The sequence below is a fragment of the Coregonus lavaretus genome (assembly GCF_964263955.1).
Source record: "Coregonus lavaretus genome assembly, chromosome: 8".
NCBI lineage: Eukaryota > Metazoa > Chordata > Actinopteri > Salmoniformes > Salmonidae > Coregonus > Coregonus lavaretus.
The window spans coordinates 55,295,978-55,318,908 of NC_139995.1; the positions used below are offsets into that span (position 1 = coordinate 55,295,978).

General features: G+C 41.1%; 1 protein-coding gene across 1 annotated transcript; it reads left to right on the plus strand.

Moving 5' to 3' along the window:
- The first annotated feature begins 389 nt into the window (after positions 1 to 389).
- LOC311133321 (deoxyribonuclease gamma-like) lies at positions 390 to 10,593 on the plus strand. The gene is made up of 10 exons (XM_084166825.1): positions 390 to 459; positions 7,680 to 7,765; positions 7,912 to 8,000; positions 8,246 to 8,332; positions 8,473 to 8,585; positions 8,766 to 8,878; positions 9,125 to 9,282; positions 9,489 to 9,585; positions 9,766 to 9,832; positions 10,254 to 10,593. The coding sequence occupies exons 2-10, from the start codon at positions 7,685 to 7,687 to the stop codon at positions 10,271 to 10,273; spliced, it is 825 nt and encodes a 274-aa protein (XP_084022951.1). The 5' UTR covers positions 390 to 459; positions 7,680 to 7,684; the 3' UTR covers positions 10,274 to 10,593.
- Positions 10,594 to 22,931: the final 12,338 nt, after the last annotated feature.

Below are 22,931 nucleotides of genomic sequence, written 5' to 3' on the forward strand. Positions count from 1 at the left end.
GTTTTCATTCTGTATGCAAAAGCATTACATACAGAAATACATTGCTACTGTATCTATAGATAGCACATAAGCCTACCTCTCTTAAACCAGTGTTGGAGTGTTTCTAATATATATTACTATTAAACAAGTGTAGGAGTGTTTCTAATGTATATTACTTCAATATCCTCCTTTCAAGAGGAGATAAGCCTGATATAGTTGCAGGAGATCTGTGAGAATAGTATGTGGGCAGGATGTTAATGTTATGGTTATCATGTACTGGCTGGTTCAGCTGGGGCTTCTCTATAGGGCCTCCCAATCAACCAGGGGATTGGCTCACACACAAGTTTCAGCCAATCAAGTGACAGGTGCTCGCTATACGAAGGCCAAGCCCCTGTCAGAGAGGTACAGTTGTTTCATTGCTAAACAAGATACCACATCTTCTACTGCACCACAACATCGTAGAGCCTATCAACCCTTCAGGTAAGTGAAGTCGAACTGGAATGTACAGATATGAGGTATTGCTTCATTTGTATGCAGACTCCAGCACAAACTATTTGGAATACTCTCTCTGAATATTTTAGATGTTCTTCTTGATTATTGTTTTGCTTTGCAATAAAAGGCTAGGGAATTGTGAAATGTTGGAAATGTAGCCAACTCTACAGAGATAATTCTCTCTAAGCAAGTGTTTACCAACTCCAGTCCTCCAGTACCCCAAGGGGCACACATTTTTGTTGAAGCCCTGGAAAAAGTTGATGATTAGTTGACAAGTTGAATCAGGTGATCTTGTCCAGGGCTACAATACAAATGCATACTGTTGGGGGTACTGGAGGACTGGAGTTGGGAAACACTGTTGGGGGTACTGGAGGACTGGAGTTGGGAACCACTGTTGGGGGTACTGGAGGACTGGAGTTGGGAACCACTGTTCTAAGCCTTATTATCGTGCTATTAGGGTTTGGAAGTAAACAATTTATAATTTGTTTTTGCAAGTTTATCAGTGAAAGAAAACCGATAGAACATTCTTGTAAGCCCCTTCCCACACAATATACCACAGGTAATGTCTGAGCATGTTTGAGCTTGTCAACAGAGATCATGTTACATCCTTTTACAACTCAAGTGGTTTCATTTGCCTGAAACATGCTGGATTGTTTTTGCATGCTACCTACATGACATGGAATTCGTAATTCTGTTCCAGCCAGTCATCCAGAACTACTATTCTGTGAGAAGAAACCCTGTTCATTGCAAAACGTCAGTATCAGTCACAGACTGTTGCTACAGTAACCTACTCCCAGTCCAAAGGCTGAGTCACTGTAGGACTAAAGTGATGTCATGTGTTTTTTTTATCTGTCCTGCTTGGTGGAATTCCTCACAACCAGGAATTTCACGTCTGGTGAGGAATTACATATATGGAGTTACAAAGCCTACAATAACCCTCCGTTCTGTTGTCAACTGATCCACTCATCTTGAAGCATTTGCATTTGAAAGCCTCAGCTCCAGTTTATCTAGCTCCATCCTACCTTGATCAACTAGTTTCACCTCCACCCAACCGTGAGTGACCGTTGATATGACAAGTACTCTGGATACCAAATCATAATAGTGGACATTTAACCTAACACAATGAAGGGACATTTTAGCTTAGTCCCTTGACATAAATAATTGATTTTTTTGAGGGAGACTGGTGTCGTATATGATGAATGGTGGTAATATTGCTGATGAACAAAAAGTCCGTTATGCTGCATCGTGTCAGAAGTTTTTATTCATACCACGAGGTTACAGCATAAATTCACAGACACGCGTTTGTCCGGAGAGCAGTGTCGTCCAATTTTCATGTCTGCTCTGACCTATCTTCTTCGTGTACCCCTATTTATAACCAATGCAACAAGATGGCTCCCTCTGCTGGCCAGTTTACAATACACTTCCTGTCTATTATATGTTACATTATACTAACAACCAACATTCCATTTCGTCATGAAAAACATTTAACAAAGGCATAATCTTCAGATACGATATTCCCCCCTTTCGAGACGAAATAAACGTCTCGAAAACAAACAGAATAAGATTATGACTATTAACCATTTATCTCATTGAATATTCTTAACCTTAAACCCAAAAACATTATCCTCTAGAGTGTACATACCTTTCTATGAAATACCTGTTTATGAAGTGTGAATACATTACTATGACCCATGAAGAAATCTCTATGGAGTGTAAATACATTACTATGACATATGAACAACTGTTTATGAAGTATGAACACATTACTATGAATTATGAATAAATATCTATGGAGTGTGAGAGCGAAAAACTGTCCAGCAGCCATCCATCCATATCAATCAAGACAGTAAAATTCTCTCACCGTCCCTCTGCCCCAGGCAACCACCGTCGGTACTCCAGATAACCTCATAACTCATGTAAATGCATTTGAAACTATGATGTAATTAAATACCCATGTAAACAAAATCCTATCCATAAATATCCACTCTCAGGCTGGTCAACCCATAGGACCTGAAAGGGAATCTCTCCCTGCGTAACCCTCTGTCCCTAACCCCATCGAAACAAACAAAAGCATCTACGATCCTCATCTGCATTCAATAACATCAAACATAATTCTACTAAAATCAATACCTAAGAATATGACCCAATTATGTATTACACATGTCTATATTTCATTGCAGACACTGGAATGTAGTCCACTACACTTCCTCTTCCTGTAGTGTCCTCTTCCAATGGACTTGTTGATGATGGAATCAGCCACACCCTCCTTGTTTCCTCTCCTCCAGTCATATTGTCTTTGTTTGAGTATTCCAATCTCCACATGCTTCTCCCACATGCTTCTGGAATGACAAGAAAATAAACGACCAAACAGTATCCTTTGCAAAACAACCACTTTCAAATTAAACCTCCATTTCACCTAAGAATTTAAAAAATGATACATAAATGATGCATGAATCACATTATCCATTCCCCCCATTGATTCATAAATCACACTAAAAATCATACTAATATTGAAAAACCAATTTGAAAGTAAATGCAAGTTAGTAATCTTCAGACTAAAATACCCATAAACAAAGCCTAACCTTCAATACTACAATACTCCAATTCCCATAACCCCTTGCTCCCTTAGCTCTAATTATCATAAATTTACAGAAGAATCCTCAATCCATCCTGGATTCCCAACACATCTGTAATTAAACCCCAGTGATGCACATAGCCTCCAAAATGCAATTTTTAATGAAATAGTATTTGCCAAGCCGATGTAAAATTGTCATAACATCACATATCTGGTTAGGATGATTTTGTGTACTAGCCTGATCCGATCCTCTCCTGCATCATGTGATGTCACGTCATGTGACGTCACCCCTCCTCTCTCTCGTCTCGCCATTCCATGTTCCTCTCATATTTCAAAAAACATAGAAACACACAAGATTTCAGCAGTTTATGCAATTAATCAAGTTATCCACATTCAATGCATTATACTTCGTCAACATATATTTAATTTATAAATTTAATAGGTCCCAAAACAAGTTTCATCTTAACCCACCGCCGTTTATAAACTTATAAGATTCGTGTTAAACTCTCCCTGGGCCTATTTGTTCCGTCGTCTGGGTTCCTCTGTCTCCCCCTGCAGTTTAACCAATGTGTTGTTTTACAGAAATCCCACGCATGCGCAAATATCCTTTATTACATAGATCGCTCCAAAACATTTCATTTAATTTTAATAGTCCTATTTTAATTAATTATACTCCGTCAACATATATTTGATCTATAAATGTACTACATCTCGCCAAATAGTTTAACGTTCACATAACAGTTACTTTAACGATTTTAAAAGAGTCGTGTTCACCTCTCTCTTCCGGTAGCCCTTAAACCCCTGAACAAGAAACCCCAAACAAACATATGACCTTACACCACCATTTTGTTTCGTCGACCGCATGTCGTAGATTTAGTGCCATAAACCAAAACGTGTCCTAATCTCGTGTCATAAACTCCCCCTTTCTGTAGTGTAGTGTCGCAAAATTAAACGCATGCGCATAACCATTCAAAAATACTTTTCACCGTGGAAGAAAGATTCTCTCTTCTCTCTCCCCAAACATAATAACAGTCCAGCTGTAATTCCCATTTCCCCCTTATAATCAAACAACATTTACCAGCGCTCACAAAACATATAACCTGACTTACAAACACATAAACAAGTTTAAGAGACTTTCACCCGTCGCAACGGAATCTCTAAGGATATCCGTTAGCATATAGCCCGCAACACAATTAGCATTCAACCTTAGCAGTTAGCTTAGCCTACGGTACATCGTGACACAAAACACAATTAGCACTAGCATCCACGATGTAGCATGATTCACACTTTAGCCTTCCTTTAGCCTCAAGCCTTAGCATTTAGCATTTCGCCACGATGTACCACGTGACCCGAACCATACAATCAAGCCTTAGCAACGAGGCACCACGTGGCCTGAAACAATCCAGCCTTAACACCAACCTCCAGCTAATTGTAGCCTACTAGCTATACAAATGAACACCCCGCACCGCGGCCCAATCATTTTCCATGATTATCAATAATATCTCCTTCTAACTTTATGCTGCCTTGAAAGATGAATCTCATATCAAGCGGTTATCCCCAAACCAATTTCCCGTCGACCAGAGGCGGAGTATAACATAAATACACCAATTCACTTCATAATTCCCGCTTAAGAAATCAACCTGATTCAGTCTAACTAAGCCCAGGATTTGTAGCCCACTTAATAATAATAATAATAATTATTACAAGTCGCCTCGTTTCGAGGTCTTTTCCAGATTCACGGTGCCCTAAAAATGCATACGTATTCCAACATTATTCTCTACCAACCCATTGTCACCCGTTACCAATGAATTATACACGTTCAATACTTAAATCCTACCGTTTAATGCTCTAAATTCCAATTAACTGTCGTTTCCGATGAAATAAATTTAGCAGACTTCAGTCGACCAGCAACAAACACCACCTGAGGCCAGGTCATATGGAACATCCCCTCAATGTACACAAGTCATATCCAATCTAACAAACTCCGAAGCGGTAAGAACACACTCACCCTTTTTCGGCCATGCTTCAGAGAGAGTTAGGCCGGCGGTTGACTGAAACAAAGAGGAGACGCAAACCCATGCCCCACGTTGGGCGCCATTATGTCGTATATGATGAATGGTGGTAATATTGCTGATGAACAAAAAGTCCGTTATGCTGCATCGTGTCAGAAGTTTTTATTCATACCACGAGGTTACAGCATAAATTCACAGACACGCGTTTGTCCGGAGAGCAGTGTCGTCCAATTTTCATGTCTGCTCTGACCTATCTTCTTCGTGTACCCCTATTTATAACCAATGCAACAAGATGGCTCCCTCTGCTGGCCAGTTTACAATACACTTCCTGTCTATTATATGTTACATTATACTAACAACCAACATTCCATTTCGTCATGAAAAACATTTAACAAAGGCATAATCTTCAGATACGATACTGGTCCAAATTAGATTTGCTGTATTCAATTTACAATGTAATGACCATCATATTACATCGTTTGTAAACTACTAATATGTCCTCTGGCAGCTTCATGTGTAGCGCTGTAATAGTCATGTTATTTCACACCATGAGGAGATCTTCTGCCATTGAAGACAATGGAGGGTTGTTATGGATCTCAAAGGGCCACAGAGCAAGTTCTATTTACAGGGACCTTCTCTACAGAATAAAGGGCTCTAAATGGGTTATTTGTTGGGTGAAAAGGTTCTGGAACCATAAAGGGTTCTACTGGCCAAAATGACCGTTTTTAAAGGTTCTAAATACAGTGAGGAAAAAAAGTATTTGATCCCTTGCTGATTTTGTACGTTTGCCCACTGACAAAGAAATGATCAATCTATAATTTTAATGGTAGGTTTGTTTGAACAGTGAGAGACAGAATAACAACAACAAAAAATGCAGAAAAACGCATGTCAACATTTTTATAAATGGATTTGCATTTTATTGAGGGAAATAAGTATTTGACCCCTCTGCAAAACATGACTTAGTACTTGGTGGAAAAACCCTTGTTGGCAATCACAGAGGTCAGACGTTTCTTGTAGTTGGCCACCAGGTTTGCACACATTTCAGGAGGGATTTTGTCCCACTCCTCTTTGCAGATCTTCTCCAAGTCATTAAGCTTTCGAGGCTGACGTATGGCAACTCGAACCTTCAGCTCCCTCCACAGATTTTCTATGGGATTAAGGTCTGGAGACTGGCTAGGCCACTCCAGGACCTTAATGTGCCTCTTCTTGAGCCACTCCTTTGTTGCCTTGGCCGTGTGTTTTGGGTCATTGTCATGCTGGAATACCCATCCACGACCCATTTTCAATGCCCTGGCTGAGGGAAGGAGGTTCTCACCCAAGATTTGACGGTACATGGCCCTGGCCATCGTCCCTTTGATGCGGTGAAGTTGGCCTGTCCCCTTAGCAGAAAAACACCCCCAAAGCATAATGTTTCCACCTCCATGTTTGACGGTGGGGATGGTGTTCTTAGGGTCATAGGCAGCATTCCTCCTCCTCCAAACACGGCGAGTTGAGTTGATGCCAAAGAGCTCCATTTTGGTCTCATCTGACCAGAACACTTTCACCCAGTTCTCCTCTGAATCATTCAGATGTTCATTGGCAAACTTCAGACGGGCCTGTATATGTGCTTTCTTGAGCAGGAGGACCTTGCGGGCGCTGCAGGATTTCAGTCCTTCACGGCGTAGTGTGTTACCAATTATTTTCTTGGTGACTATGGTCCCAGCTGCCTTGAGATCATTGACAAGATCCTCCCGTATAGTTCTGGGCTTATTCCTCACCATTCTCATGATCATTGCAACTCCACAAGGTGAGATCTTGCATGGAGACCCAGGCTGAGGGAGATTGACAGTTCTTTTGTGTTTCTTCCATTTGCGAATAATCGCATCAACTGTTGTCACCTTCTCACCAAGCTGCTTGGCGATGGTCTTGTAGCCCATTCCAGCCTTGTGTAGGTCTACAGTCTTGTCCCTGACATCCTTGGAGAGCTCTTTGGTCTTGGCCATGGTGGAGAGTTTGGAATCTGATTGATTGATTGCTTCTGTGGACAGGTGTCCACAGAAGCAAGAAATCTTTCTGGGAGCAAGAAATCTTTCTGATTGAGAGGGGGTCAAATACTTATTTCCCTCATTAAAATGGAAATCAATTTATAACATTTTTTACATGCGTTTTTCTGGATTCTTGTTGTTGTTATTCTGTCAAATAAACCTACCATTAAAATTATAGACTGATAATTTCTTTGTCAGTGGGCAAACTCATCAGGGGATCAAGTACTTTTTTCCCTCACTGTAAGTGTACTCAGAGACATGATTTCCAACACTTTCATTACAGTAGTTTGAGCATGTGGCCATGAAAATAGAAACCCTACCTTCGCATCAGGAATTGATATAACAAGAATCTAGCCAGATGGACAGAGTATATCCTGATGTATGTCCTGAAGCATGTTTCCTTGTGTTGAGCCATTTATGAGACACTGCTGTTGTGCATTAAGGGCAGTAAACACAAGTAGGCTATTAAACTTTTATTGGTTTAAGTAATGACTTCCTTTCTCCAGAATCCTTGCTTATTTAATCAAATAGTAGTTCATGATAGTTTTACATGGATGTAAAAACATGAATGTGAATTGTTTTATATTTTTCCAGCAGCAGTCATGAAGGTTGCATCTTTCAACATCCAGAAATTTGGGAAGCGTAAGCTATCAGATCCAAAGATTCTTGCTATCCTTGTGAAGGTACAGTTATATGATTGTATTCGTGATCTTATAATTCCCTCAGAGAAACATTTGGCAAACTATCCTCAAAACAAGGACATTGTCCTATACATAAACAGATAAACTAATTAATTTTTTCTCCCTTTTCCTTCCTTTCGTCCTATCAGATTGTGTCTCGCTATGACATCATAGTGATTCTGGAGGTGGTGGATGAGAAAGCCAATTCAGCGAACAAGTTCCTGGAGGAATTAAATAAGTAAGTCAAGCGATTTCCCTCAAGACTGTGTAATTTCATAACAGTGATTTGAATGGTCATATCAGGGTGCTGTAGCCGGATGTTCTTTCCGAACCTTGAGACACTATAACTATATATCTAGGAATACTCCAGCCAAGTGATTTCCCTCACGCTATAAATATACAACTGGGAAAACTCCTGGCCCTACACGATAAGTATCACTCATTACAGGTGTGCCATTTGATCTTGTGTTCTTGTCCAAACAGGACCAATAAGAAGCAGCGCTACACTCTGCAAATCAGCACTCGTCTGGGAAGAGGCAGATACAAGGAGCAGTTTATGTTTCTGTACAGGTACAATTCAAACCCATGGTCAACTTTACCTTCATAAACCTTTATCTGATGCCAGTCATTTTTTAAATTGTGATCGGATAAAATAAACATCTAATGCAGGACTAATGCTATTACATGTGTTGCATTGTTTGTTCTGAAAGGGATGATTTGGTGCGCTTGGTCGCCTCCTGGCAATATGAGGACAACCAGGCTGGAGATGTGGATGCCTTCGCCAGGGAGCCGTACATTCTCCGCTTTGAATGTCTCAACACTGGTAAGGGGCACAGGAGCACTAGAATTAAGCGTGATCCATCCATATGGCATTTGATTTAGCAAATAATATGAAAGTGAATGGCAGGCACACAGACAGACAGCTTGAGATTGCAGCAGAGAATAAAATACAATGAATAAACAGCTGTAATATATACTTCTCATCTCTTCCTGTGTTTCTCAGTGCTGAAGGACTTGGTCCTGATCCCAGTGCACACCAAGCCTGACGACTCAGTGAAGGAGCTGGATGAGCTTTATGATGTCTTCCTGGAAGTGACAAAGAAATGGAAGACTGATGTAAGTTCTGAGCTAAGCCATTGACAGAGCTTAACACCATCCTTGGGTTTAGAAAGTGTACTTGACACCAAATCCTATTTATGAGCCTTTGACAAGTAAAATACAAAACCAGCCACATGGTGATTTCAAGATAACTATGTATGAGAATAACATGGATTCAAGAACAAACTGCTCTCCTAAAAACAGTGTCCTTATTCTGGATGACAAGTAAGTAACTTTGTTGTGGAATGTTTCTCTCTGTACCAGAATGTTATGATCCTAGGTGATTTCAACGCAGACGGGTCCTACGTTTCTAAGAAGGGCATGAAAGCTATCCGTATCCGCAGTGACAAAAATTTCCACTGGCTGATTAACGATGACGTGGATACCACAGCAAACACAGGCAACGAGAACACTTATGACAGGTGGCTCACTGTGATTTGTGAAATTAATTAACGAACGACTCATGTTTGAAACAGATTATCACCTATGGAGTTAATTTGACATTTCTTTGGTATTGATAAAAGTAGGTTAAAATGTCATAAGAGCTGTAATGAGAGCTATTATAAAACACATTTACTTGTGTGTAATTTGGAATGACTGCTGACTTCATTTTCTGATCAACATCTAGGATTGTGATATATGGGGATGACATGCTTGACGCCATTGTGCCAAACTCTGCCAAAGCATTCAACTTCCAGATTGCATATGGTCTTTCTGAAGAAGATGTAAGTATGCACGTTACAGACGAGTTCAATCCTGGTAGATGGTTTGATTACAATATTATAACTAGATGAAATTAACATGTTAGTAGCCTACATTTTGACAACCTGTCCTAGAAATACAGGACATGTAAAAGTTGAGCCCTCTGGCTTACGTCTCAACATGTAACTACCATGCTTTATTAGGCCCTGAAGGTGAGCGACCATTACCCTGTGGAGGTAGAGCTGAAAAGATCAACACCTACAGAACAGAGTAAGCAGCATCATTGCTCTTTATTCTGTATCTCCCAAACTTTCCTTTTATAGAAAATTGTCAAAATGGGGTAAAGACAAAGAACAAAACAGCATCATCTTTACGCACATATCACTCCACACACACATTCACATATCACTCCACACACACATTCACATATTACTCCACACACACATTCACATATCACTCCACACACACATGAACATATCACTCCACACACACGTGCACACATCACTCCACACACACGTGCACACATCACTCCACACACACGTGCACACATCACTCCACACACACATATCACTCCACACACACGTGCACATATCACTCCACACACACGTGTAAATTTCACTCTACACACTCAAAAATCGTATGTAAGTTTATTTATTTATTGTAGATATAACAAAATACATCTGATTTTCAGGTTCGGGAACTGGGAAATAGAACCCTGTACATGGACAAGAGGGAGTGTGTGAAGAGGTGATGGAGCTGGAGAAGCCTCCTCCAACAAGAGGGAGTGTGTGAAGAGGTGATGGAGCTGGAGAAGCCTCCTCCAACAAGAGAAGCTGAATTTGGAGATACAGGTGCTGAAGATACAGATGGCCAAGCTTGGGAAAAGTTACATTGAACTGTGATTAAATCTTACCAAAATACTAGTCATATTTGTACTGTATGTCATATTTGTATCTCTAGTGTATCTACTGATCTAATACTGACGTGTTTCTTGACAGAATCTCAAATAAAGACGATGGAGTGAAAATACAGCCGTAGTTACAATACTTTATTCGTTACAAGACCACATTGGAAATTATAATTCAAAAAGGTATTTTCATGTTTTTCCTTTTTCTACAATTAACCGAAATGAAAAATCTAAGGGAGAGAGAGGGAGAGGGGTTGGATTTCAATGGTAGAGCACGGCGCTTGTAACGCCAAGGTAGTGGGTTCCATCCCCGGGACCACCCATACACAAAAAAAAAAAGGTATGCACGCATGACTGTAAGTCGCTTTGGATAAAAGCGTCTGCTAAATGGCATGTTATTATTTCTCTCTAGGAGCTGAGCCATTGTCCCACTGGCTATCATAAGTTGAACGCACCAATTTGTGAGTCGCTCTGGATAAGAGCGTCTGCTAAAGGATGTAAATGTAAATGTAAATCCATAGTCAGTATCTAATGTTATGGTAAGATTTGAATGGAGTATGTTGATCCGAGATCAGCGATGCCTTTCTTTCAATTCTGTCAGTACCGACAAATGCTCTCACAACGCTCTTATTGAAAGTTCTCCCGACGTGGTGTTTTGGGAAAGGCATGTGACTTCTTTGGCCGTTATAGAAACGATGCATTGTAAGCTTAAGTTCCATCGCTATGGGAAACCGGGCCCTGGCTATTACTTCATAGACATGGCTATTTGCATTTATGCAAAACGTATGGATTCTCCCTTTAAAGAGGGGAGGGGGGTGAATATCAACAGCTGCTTTACATTAACATCAAACCAGTTCCTGTAAGTGACTCTCAAAGTACAGAATAAGAGTGAGCATTTGGAAAGAAATTCACCTCAAAATCCAGGGAAGGTCCCCCAGAACCCCCTCCAGTTAAAAAAAAAAACTTGTTAATGGCTACTTTCCACCAAGGGGACCTACGCCGACATCTTTTGGCCATCTTTTTTTTGGTCCTGTCTGGACTTTATTTCAATATCCACAGACTGGACTCCCTATAAACACGCCACTTCGAAACAAGTGACTATTCGTAGCGGGTTAGGAGAGCATTTTTCGCTAACGTAATTGATCTATTCAGAACCTAACTTCAACGTCTGGAAAATACGTCTTTTAAACATAATTTTGCTTACTGTGTTGAGATTTTTGGTAACATGCTGAAAAGTAACTTGACACTGTTGATCAGTCAGCACAAATTTGGATTAAAATGGCATGAAGAAAATTGAATAGATCAGGCACCATAGTACGGTTAAATAAAATAAATGCTAGAAAAATAGTACTTAAATAAATAGTGTCTTATAAGCTGTCTTACAATATGTTGAATAGATCATGTGAACAATCTGAACACATGGGATGGAACAGAATAATAAGTTGAATAGATCATGTTGATATATTTGCATTTTCTGGAGAATGAGAGAATAATCACCTTGATGAGATATTTCAGGACATTCTTATCGGCCACGTTGCTTGTGCCCAATCTTCTGACGTTGAAGGATGCCACCTTCATGATTCCTGTAGGACAGTAATAGAGGATTTATTACACATGCCTTAGTATGCATAAAGTGTAGTCTTTATACAGTCTGTATCCACAATGCTTGTATTTGGATGTAACATGTTTGTCAAGATGACTTGTTAAACCTGATATTTCACATACATTTTAACATAAACAAACATTGTTTTAGTGCAGTATATGTTTCCATTCTCTTACCATACAAGAAGATGTTAGACTTCCTGACGTTTTATGGTAGAAATGATCTGGTAAAAATAATTTTCTGTTATAGTCTCCCCAAGTGTTCATCGAAGTCCGGTTCAGTCCTGGTCATCCAGTTCAGCTGTAAATTGTCAATAGATATCAGTACAGACTAAAAGGCTTTAAAAACAGAAAACAGAACACCAGCCTTACCTCAAGAAGAGTGGAAACCACTAAACATCTAAAACAGCCATACAGTTAGTTACTGTGCAGTCTCTCAGCTGTTTGTCACATGAAATAACTCTTTTGCTCCATTTTTTTTGGTACAAAATAATTATATTGTAAACAATTTTGTATTTATTTATTTTTATTTTATTTATTTCACCTTTATTTAACCAGGTAAGCCAGTTGAGAACAAGTTCTCATTTACAACTGCGACCTGGCCAAGATAAAGACATTAACTCAAAGAAAATGAGTAAAGTTGATTGATAACAGTTGTCTTAACTTCTTTATTTAGTCTCTATTTGAACACCATAACTTTGTCTTTATTCCAAGTCCTTACTGTGTTATGATGATGTACCCAGGAAGGATGCTCTGGTGCCTTTAGCCACCACCGCGGTATAACCATCTCTATACCGCGGTGGTGGCTAAAACTTTATCAGAGAGCACTTCCTGTATCTGAAGAACAGTTTGTGGGTTTGGACATTATCTGTGTTTTTCATCTTTTCTTTCCATTTCCAACAATTTAGCACAGTGACATTTGTATCACTTTTCACACTGTGCTGTGCTGTCTTTCACTCAGACAGCCCACTTTCTTCCTAAAAGATGGTGAACATGATATTATTTTGCCTCACACTAAATGATTTCGCTGCTCTGTCGTTCGCTACATGCTTTAGTCTGAGACTGCCATCATTGAAGTCCTTGCTCTGTCGTTCGCTACATGCTTTAGTCTGAGACTGCCATCATTGAAGTCCTTGCTCTGTCGTTCGCTACATGCTTTAGTCTGAGACTGCCATCATTGAAGTCCTTGCTCTGTCGTTCGCTACATGCTTTAGTCTGAGTGCCATCACTGAAGTCCTTTGTGGTGACAAGGGGCACTACAAAACAAAGTCATCAGCGATTGGACCTTTTCTAACCAATCAGGGTATCAAAGCCAATTGCGAATTTTCAAACCACCGCTTTACCCATGTGTGTTCTGGCTCTGGCCCAACCCATCGGTTTCTGAACCAATCAGATGGCCCAGAATGTGTTGGCATTCAGTGAAGGGTTGGGGAGGTACTTAGATCTAGACTCATTGAGGAGAAGAAACTAACGTCCGTGGGCGTGGCCTAGCGCTTGGCCGGAGCAAGGAGTCTGGGTAGCCAGGCAAGTTACTATTGAATCTCGAGAGACATTTGGGATTGGGGACCTGTCATCTGATCCGGGTGTATCCAGGGGACCATTATCTATTCTTTATTAAGTAGTGGGGCATTCCCACTCTTTCCATATTTTGTCATGTTTATTGGACAGGATAGAAAAAGAGAGGAAAGATAGGAGAGTGTGCTAAAATAGCAGTGGGCCGGATTCAAACCCCATGCTGCAGCAGGCCAATGATATATACAGTATGTTGCAGAGGCAGAGGCTTAGACCACTAGACCAGTGGTTCCCAACCTTTTTTGAACCGTGGCACACATTGATGGGATATAAAATTCTGCAGCACATCTGAAATGTCCCTATTAATTTAGTTAGTGGTAATGACCTCCATCTCATCTGATCCATACTGCAAATCATCTATTTTTCTATGACAAACGTTATATACAGTACCAGTCAAAAGTTTTGACACTCCTACTTATTCAAGGGTTTTTCTTTATTTTTACTATTTTCTACATTGTAGAATAATAGTGAAGACATCAAAACTATGAAATAACACATATGAAATCATGTAGTAAGCAATAAAGTGTTAAACAAATCAAAGTATATTTGATATTTGATCATCTTCAAATAGCCACCCTTTACCATGATGACAGCTTTGCACACTCTTGGCATTCTCTCAACCAGCTTCACCTGGAATGCTTTTCCAACAGTCTTGAAGGAGTTCCCACATATGCTGAGCACTTGTTGGCTGCTTTTCCTTCACTCTGCGGTCCGACTCATCCCAAACCATCTTAATTGGGTTGAGGTCGGGTGATTGTGGGGGCCAGGTCATCTGATGCAGCACTCCATCACTCTCCTTCTTGGTAAAATAGCCCTTACACAGCCTGGATGTGTGTTAGGTCATTGTCCTGTTGAAAAACAAATGATAGTCCCACTAAGCCCAAACCAGATGGGATGGCGTATCGCTGCAGAATGCTGTGGTAGCCATGCTGGTTAAGTGTGCCTTGAATTCTAAATAAATCACAGACAGTGTCACCAGCAAAGCACCCCCACACCATAACACCTCCTCCTCCATGCTTTACGGTGGGAACTACACTCTGCTTTGTATGAGTTAGCCTCCCTGTTGTATTAAAATCACATATTTCTCGCATTATTCACACACTCAGAATTCACTGCTTCAAGTTAAGTAGCCTACCTCCAGTGGTGTATAGTACTTAAGTAAGAATACTTGAAAGTACTACTTAAGTAGTTTTTTGGGGTGTCTGTACTTTACTTTACTATTTATATTTTTGACTACTTTTACTTTTACTTCACTATATTCCTAAAGAATATTATGTACTTTTTACTCCATACATTTTCACTGACACCCAAAATTACTCATTACATTTTGAATGCTTAGCAGGACAGGAAAATGGTCTAATTCACACACTTATCAAGAGAACATCCCTGGTCATCCCTACTGCCTCTGATCTGGCAGACTCACTAAACACATGCTTAATTTGTAAAGGATGTCTGAGTGTTGGCGCGTGCCCCTGGCTATCCTAAAAAAAAATCATGGTGCGGTGTGGTTTGCTTAATATAAGGAATTTGAAATTATTTATAATTTTACTTTTACTTTTGATACTTAAATGTATTTTAGCAATTACATTTACTTTTGATACTTAAGTGTATTTAAAACCAAATACTTTGAGACTTTTACTCAAGTAGTATTTTACTGGGTGACTTTCACTTTTACTTGAGTCATTTTCTATTAAGGTATCTTTACTTTTACTCAAGTATGACAGTTGGGTACTTTTTCCACCACTACCTACCTCTCCTCTCCTAGTTGGGCGTGCGAGATTAATTGATTAATTGCGCCCAGTATATATGTGTGGTCTCATTTAAATAGAGTAGCAATGGGCGGAGAATCACGTGGCAGTTATCATTCCAAGGAAATAAAATAAAATATGATTAGACTATAGTTTACTACAGTGTCTGTAAATAAATATTGATAATGGAAAGAAGAGGAGGGCGCTCAACCAACGTGAGTCGAGGTGCAATAAAACAATTGGATCATCATTGAACAGGAAAAGGTGCAACATGCACATAGGCTACCATGGTAACCAAGCATTGCACCTTTTCAAAAAATATAGATTTTACCCATTTATTTGTCTCTGCCTGCAAATCGTCATTCTAATAGGTAGGGTTAGGGTTAGTGGTTTAAGAGAAAGTGCAAGTGTCTGCTCTCATCATTCTTTCTGCTTCAAGTTCAGTAGCCATACATGTGAGATCAGGTACGCGTGTGGTCTCAATTAAATAGAGCAGGGGCGAAGAGGCACGGGGCAGTTATGTTTCCAAGGAAATGTAAGTCCTAAATGTGATTAGACTATAGTTAACTACATTGCCTCTAAATAAATATTTATCACCCATATTTTTCTCCATCCGAAAATCTTCCCACTCCTAAAAGCTACACTCTTGAAAAAATGGTGCTAAGGAGAACCATATATGGTTCTTCGGTTTGTCCCCATAGGTGGAACCCCTTTTGGTGCTAAGTAGAACGAACCCTTTGCAGAGGGTTCTCACTAGAACCCTTTATGTAGGGTTCTTCATAGAACCCCCTGTATATGGTTCTACCTCAACTTTTTAAGCCTTGAGAAAATTGAGACATGGATTGTGTATGTGTGCCATTCAGAGGGTGAATTGGCAAGACAAAAGATTTAAGTACCTTTGAAAGGGGTATGATAGTAGGTACCAGGCGCACCGGTTTGAGTGTGTAACGAACTGCAACACTGCTGGGTTTTCGACGCTCAACAGTTTCCTGTGTGTATTAAGAATGGTCCACCACCCAAAGGACATCCAGCCAACTTGACACAACTGTGGGAAGCACTGAAGTCAACATGGGCCAGCATCCTTGACGAACGCTTTTGACACCTTGCAGAGTCCATGCCCTAACGAATTGAGGCTGTTCTGAGGACAAAAGGGGATGCAACCTAATATTAGGAAGGTGTTCCTAATGTTTTGTTCACTCAGTGTCTGTCTAGCCTATTGGCTGGTATAGCCCAGTAATACCGAAAGCCTAATATCATTTGACACGTGAGAATCTCTGGTGATTTAACCTATTTTGGGGGGTTATTTTTGTGCATTTTGATATTGCTGGGACCATGGTTGGCAAGTGAATTGCGTCACATACGCCTAAAATAACATTGCGGCACTGCGGGTGGGTTCGGACCAGTTCTTGCGGTAGCAGGTGGGGAGTCGGACAGAAAGCCAGCGGGTGTGGGCGGGTGCTGTATGAAAAGCTGTGGGTGCGGGCGGGAGAGGGATACATAAACAGTACTTATCTGGAATAGGTATGTGTCATCTGTCATCATGGGTAGCCTATGAATAGCTCTAAAGGTATTGTAAATCTGGTGCTGGTGGTATCCAGGATGTGTCTGGATCTCCTGATAGCTGGGTGGGGTAGCTTATGTTTTTCCTTTTTTGTGAACAATTGTTTACTTTTTTATTGACTCAAAGAAGTGCTTAATGTCATACCAATTTTCTGAAAATGTCCCCAAATCCTCCTAACACCCCCTGGGGTTTGCTTATTTTTATAATCACAGACTAATACTGTAAACATGTTTTGGGTTGCTAAGAGCCTCCTCTGGTTATAGGTTGTGACGCTTCATCCTTAGCTGCTTGTTCCACTGATAAACATCTACAGCATGACTTGACTTGAACTGAAATGACTTGAAAGAGAGAGTCATGTGACCACTGATGAACAGATAGACTCTGTTCTTGCTTGGGCCAGCTCTCTTTTTGATGGGAGGCATGAAACCATTCTCCTTGTATGAAAGATCATACACTTTAATGTTGGCTAGCGAGCCAGCCACCTAACGTCAGCTAGTTAGCTAACAGTAAGCTTTAACTTGCAATTAAAACAACTTTCTGACAAAATTAGAAACGTGTAATATCTGAAAGAAAGCTGAAGAACTGAAATATCCTAATATAAATCTAGCTGGTTTTTCTCTGCCTCGGCAGGACAGAACGGCAGCGTTCTGAACACGCCTGAGTTATAATACCTCATGATAAGATGTAGACCATACTATCTACCAAGATAGTTTTCATCTATATTTTTCATTGCTGTGTACTTACTGTTCATATGTGAATGTGAATAACTCACGTCTGAGAGTTAGATAAGATGCAAGCATAATCCTTTACTCAGGTATAACATGTTAGAGGTCACGACACTCATAATGCACCTGTTTATCTATCCTAGATAGGTGACCCACTAGCGCCATCTCGTGCACGCTTGTGTGCCTGAACGTCCCTAATGAGCTTTGGTGCGAGGAGCTTGGGAGTTGTTGGCGACAGAGAGCGTCTAGAGTCTAGACATTAAGCGCTGTACAGGGCTGCTGCCGAAGCCCTCTGTGGGAGTATTTCTCAACGCCAAAATGGGTTGCCACACATCTGTGCCTTTCTGCATAGCCTTTGTGATGAGGGTCTTTGCTATTTTCACTGCTGACTCCGCGTTAACATTACTCTGACTGTGGTAGGGTGAGGAGGTCACATGATGTAACTCACAGGCTTTTGCTAAAAAAAAAAGCAAAGTCTTGACTCGTGAACTGGAGCCCATTATCCGTACCTACACCACTGTCAGTTATGGCAGCTTTGATAGCATCCCGTGTCAGTGGGGACATGTTTTGATCAGTAGCGTGGTTCACATCTTCAAACTCAGCCTGTAGAGCATATACAGTCTCATTTGTCTGATATTGCAGGTGACTAGTTGCTGGGGGTGCTGACCTGGACAAGAAATGTGCAATGTGGAGCTCTATTCCTTTCTTGTATACTACCTGTAGTTGATAACGCTGAAGCTTTAGCATCATCCTTTGTAGTCTCTTCGGGGGCAGACAGAAACGTTTTTTTGAAGATAACCTCAAGCAGCTTGTGGTCGGTGTGCACCGTGATAGAGTCCCTACCATGAAGGTATTGATCAAAACGTTCACAGACGACCACTATGGCTAGGCACTCCTTTTTTAATTTGGGCGTATCCTTGTTCTGTGGGTGTCAATATCCTTGAAGCAAATGCAATGGGCGGCCCATTGTAGGGTCACTTCCTCAGAGAGGTCATAGTACCTCTGTATTGGTTGGTTGCTTACCAATTTCTTGATTTGCTCCAATTCAGCATCATGTTGAGGAAGCCACACCCACAGAGCATCTTTATTGGTCAGCCGACGCAATGGCTCACATAAGGCACATAGATGAGGTAGGAATTTGACTTAAGTAATTTACAAAACCAAGCAGTCGCTGCACTGCTTTTGCGTCTGTAGGTGGCAGCATTTTCTGTACTGCCTCCACCTTCTTGGGGTCTACTTTCAGGCCTTCAGCTGTCAAGAGATGCCCCATGTATGTAATACTTGTGAGCCTAAGATTAACTTTGTCTTTATTCAGCTTTAGATTCATCTCTCTTGCTCTTTGTAGGAGCTGAGTCAGGTTGTGGTCATGGTCCTGCACTGCTTCTTCCATTGTGGCACCACAACCGTGTTGTCATCAGCTAGGACGCTTATTCCTGTCAGTCCCTGAAGTGCATCATGTTGCCTTGGCTGATATTCCTCTGCAGTTGGTTTCACTCCAAAAGGTAACCTTTTCCGCCGATATCTCCCCTTGGGGGTCCAAAATGTGGTGAGGTAACTGCCTTCTTCATCTAAACGTACCTGCCAGTATCCATTTATGCATCCATAACAGAAAAGATTATCGCTTTTGCCAGGCTTGGCAGTACCTCTTCAATGGTAGGCATTTGGTCATGTGCCCTACATAAGGCTTTGTTCAGGGCACTTGGACTCTTATTTTGACAGGTTTTTCCACCACAACCATGCTGCTTATCCACTTAGTAGGTTTGGTGACCTTCGTAATCACACCCTGTTCCTCCATCGAATCAACAGACTTTAGTATCTTTTCTTTCAGTGGAATGGGGATTTGGCGGGGAAGCGGTTGAACTGGTCTGACAGACTCATCCACCACCAGTTGGAGCTCACCTGGCAAAGTCCCCATCCCTTCAAAAACATCCTCAAACTGTTTCAGTATTGCCTCTGAGGTGTTCAAGTCTGATGGGGCCTTTTGTTGTTTCTTTGGTGCTGACATGATGAACGACATGCTGGTGGTTGAGCTGTAGCAGGTTGAGCTTTTCACACGTTTCTGCTGAAAGGAGAGGCTTTTGCAAGGTTTCCACCTTTATGTTTCCCCGTCATGATTGGCTTGTAGTTCATACTCCACTACTGGTGTAATAACCCAGCCATCGTGCAGCATTAGCCTTGCCTTGCTTGGTTGTGGCTTTACATCTCCGTCCTGCATTACTTGCATAAAGTCTCTGTAGCCGAGTATTTAACAAGTTGAGCCACTGTCTCGCTGGCATTTGATAGTGCTGCTTAGATCATAATCACAGTTATGACATGTCAGTGGGGCATGCTTTAATAACACACTACACCCCTCCTCTTCTTAGATGCACAGCTTGTTGTCTGATGTCTTCGGGGTCGAGGCTGTGGTTGAATGACCTCGTCAGGTGCAGCCTCTTGTCTAGGCAGTGTGTCAGGCTCTGCCCGGTCAGTGTCTCTGTCACTTGCAGTCCATTGTCCTGACTGTGGTTGTATCCACAGTTTCGCAAAAAAAATATGTTGCATGGCCCTCTTGCTATTCCTTTCCAGGACAACAGAGTTCCCCTTCCTGTCCACGACGGTGTATGGCTCTGGTTCGAAGGTAGTTGACAACTTGTTCTGCTTTGGTTGCTGTAGCAGAACCATGTCACCTTGTTGTAATGTATCGACTTGACTCAGACTCATGGGAATCATTGACTTGTACTTTATTCCTGGTCCCCCAAGCCTCCCTCTGTTCCTCACGTGTCTCCTAGTGACCCACTGGTATTGCACCACTAGGTGCCGCTAATACACTACACCTTACATTGACCCTTTTTTACACTAACTCTCTTGCACTGACTTTATGCACACACACTGGATTCTACCCACACACTCACGCATACTTATACTGACACCCCAACACACACACACACACACACACACACATACACATACACACACACCCAGACACTACATACACCCACACACACATAACATGCACACACACATGCATACTGACGCCACACTTACACACACACACACACACTTTCACACACCACATATGCTGCTGCTAGTGTGGTAATCTATCCTGTTGCCTAGTCACTTTATCCCTACCTAGATGTACATATCTACCTCAATTACCTCGTACACCTGCACATTGACTTGGTACTGGTACACCATGTATATAACCATGTTATTTTCTACTCCCTGTATTTAACCATGTTATTTTCCCTATATATAGCCATGTTATTTTCTACTCCCTGTATATAACCATGTTATTTTCTACTCCCTATATATAGCCATGTTATTTTCTACTCCCTGTATATAACCATGTTATTTTCCCTATATATAGCCATGTTATTTTCTACTCCCTGTATATAACCATGTTATTTTCCCTATATATAGCCATGTTATTTTCTACTCCCTGTATATAGCCATGTTATTTTCTACTCCCTGTATATAACCATGTTATTTTCTACTCCCTATATATAGCCATGTTATTTTCTACTCCCTATATATAGCCATGTTATTTTCTACTCCCTGTATATAGCCATGTTATTTTCTACTCCCTATATATAGCCATGTTATTTTCTACTTCCTGTATATAGCCATGTTATTTTCTAGTTCCTATATATAGCCATGTTATTTTTAATTGTTATTTTTATTCCTTATTCACTGTGTCACTATTTCTATTTTTTATTTATTTTGTATCTTATCTTTAACTCTGCATTGTTGGAAATGGACCCGTAAGTAAGCATTTCACTGTTAGTCTACACCTGTTGTCTACTAAGCATGTGACAAATAAAATTAGATTTGAATTTGATATGATATACCACAAACCCCAGAGGTGCCTTATTGCTATTATAAACAGGTGACTATCGTAAATAGAACAGTAAACCAGTTTTTTTTGCATAATACCTGTGGTATATTGTCTCAGCCAATCAGCATCCAGTGCTCGAACTAACAGGTTTATAATACTTCTATATCCTCCAAGAGAAAGCTAAGCCACTTCCAGATGTCGTTGTGGGGGATCTCGGAGATAAGTGTGTGGGCAGGAATGTTGTGGTGTGCAGTGAAGACTGGTGTGTTGATGTTATGGTTATCATGTACTGGCTGGTTTAGCTGGGGCCTGTCTATAGGGCCTCCCAACCAACCAGGGGCTTGGCACACAAGTTTCATCCAATCAGGTGATCGCTACAAGAAGGCCAAGCCCGAGAAAGTTACAGTTGTTCATTGATGAACTAGATACTGCATTTTGTACTGCACCACAACATCGTAGAGCCTATCATCCCTTCAGGTAAGTGAAGTCGAACTGGAATTTACATATATCAGGTATTCTTTCATTTGTATGCAGACTCCAGCACAAACTATTTGGAATACTCTCTCTGAATATTTTAGATGTTCTTCTTGATTATTGTTTTGCTTTGCAATAAAAGGCTAGGGAATTGTGAAATGTTGGAAATGTAGCCAACTCTACAGAGATCATTCTCTCTAAGCAAGTGTTTCCCAACTCCAGTGATTGAGTACTCTCAACAGCACACATTTTTGTTGAAGCCCTGGAAAAAGTTGATGATTAGTTGACAAGTTGAATCAGGTGATCTTGTCCAGGGCTACAATACAAATGCATACTGTTGGGGGTACTGGAGGACTGGAGTTGGGAAACACTGTTGGGGGTACTGGAGGACTGGAGTTGGGAAACACTGTTGGGGTACTGGAGGACTGGAGTTGGGAAACACTGTTGGGGGTACTGGAGGACTGGAGTTGGGAACCACTGTTGGGGGTACTGGAGGACTGGAGTTGGGAAACACTGTTGGGGGCACTGGAGGACTGGAGTTGGGAAACACTGTTGGGGTACTGGAGGACTGGAGTTGGGAAACACTGTTGGGGGTACTGGAGGACTGGAGTTGGGAAACACTGTTGGGGGCACTGGAGGACTGGAGTTGGGAAACACTGTTGGGGGTACTGGAGGACTGGAGTTGGGAAACACTGTTGGGGGTACTGGAGGACTGGAGTTGGGAAAGACTGTTCTAAGCCTTCTGTTATTATCGTGCTATTAGGGTTTGGAAGTATTTGAACTTATGGTAAAATATATCATTTGGTTTTGCAAGTTTGTCAGTGAAAGAAACCAGATAGAACATTCTTGTAAGCCCCTTCCCACACAATATACCACAGGTAATGTCTGAGCATGTTTGAGCTTGTCAACAGAGATCATGTTACATCCTTTTACAACTCAAGTGGTTTCATTTGCCTGAAACATGCT

What these genes read in the sequence shown, in the direction of transcription:
- LOC311133321 (XM_084166825.1), top strand. Translation starts at nt 7,685, where the DNA reads ATGAAGGTTGCATCTTTCAACATCCAGAAATTTGGGAAGCGTAAGCTA. An exon ending in TTCTTGCTATCCTTGTGAAG is followed by an intron (nt 7,766 to 7,911) that starts GTACAGTTATAT and finishes TCGTCCTATCAG; the next exon opens with ATTGTGTCTCGCTATGACAT. An exon ending in CTTTGAATGTCTCAACACTG is followed by an intron (nt 8,586 to 8,765) that starts GTAAGGGGCACA and finishes TGTGTTTCTCAG; the next exon opens with TGCTGAAGGACTTGGTCCTG.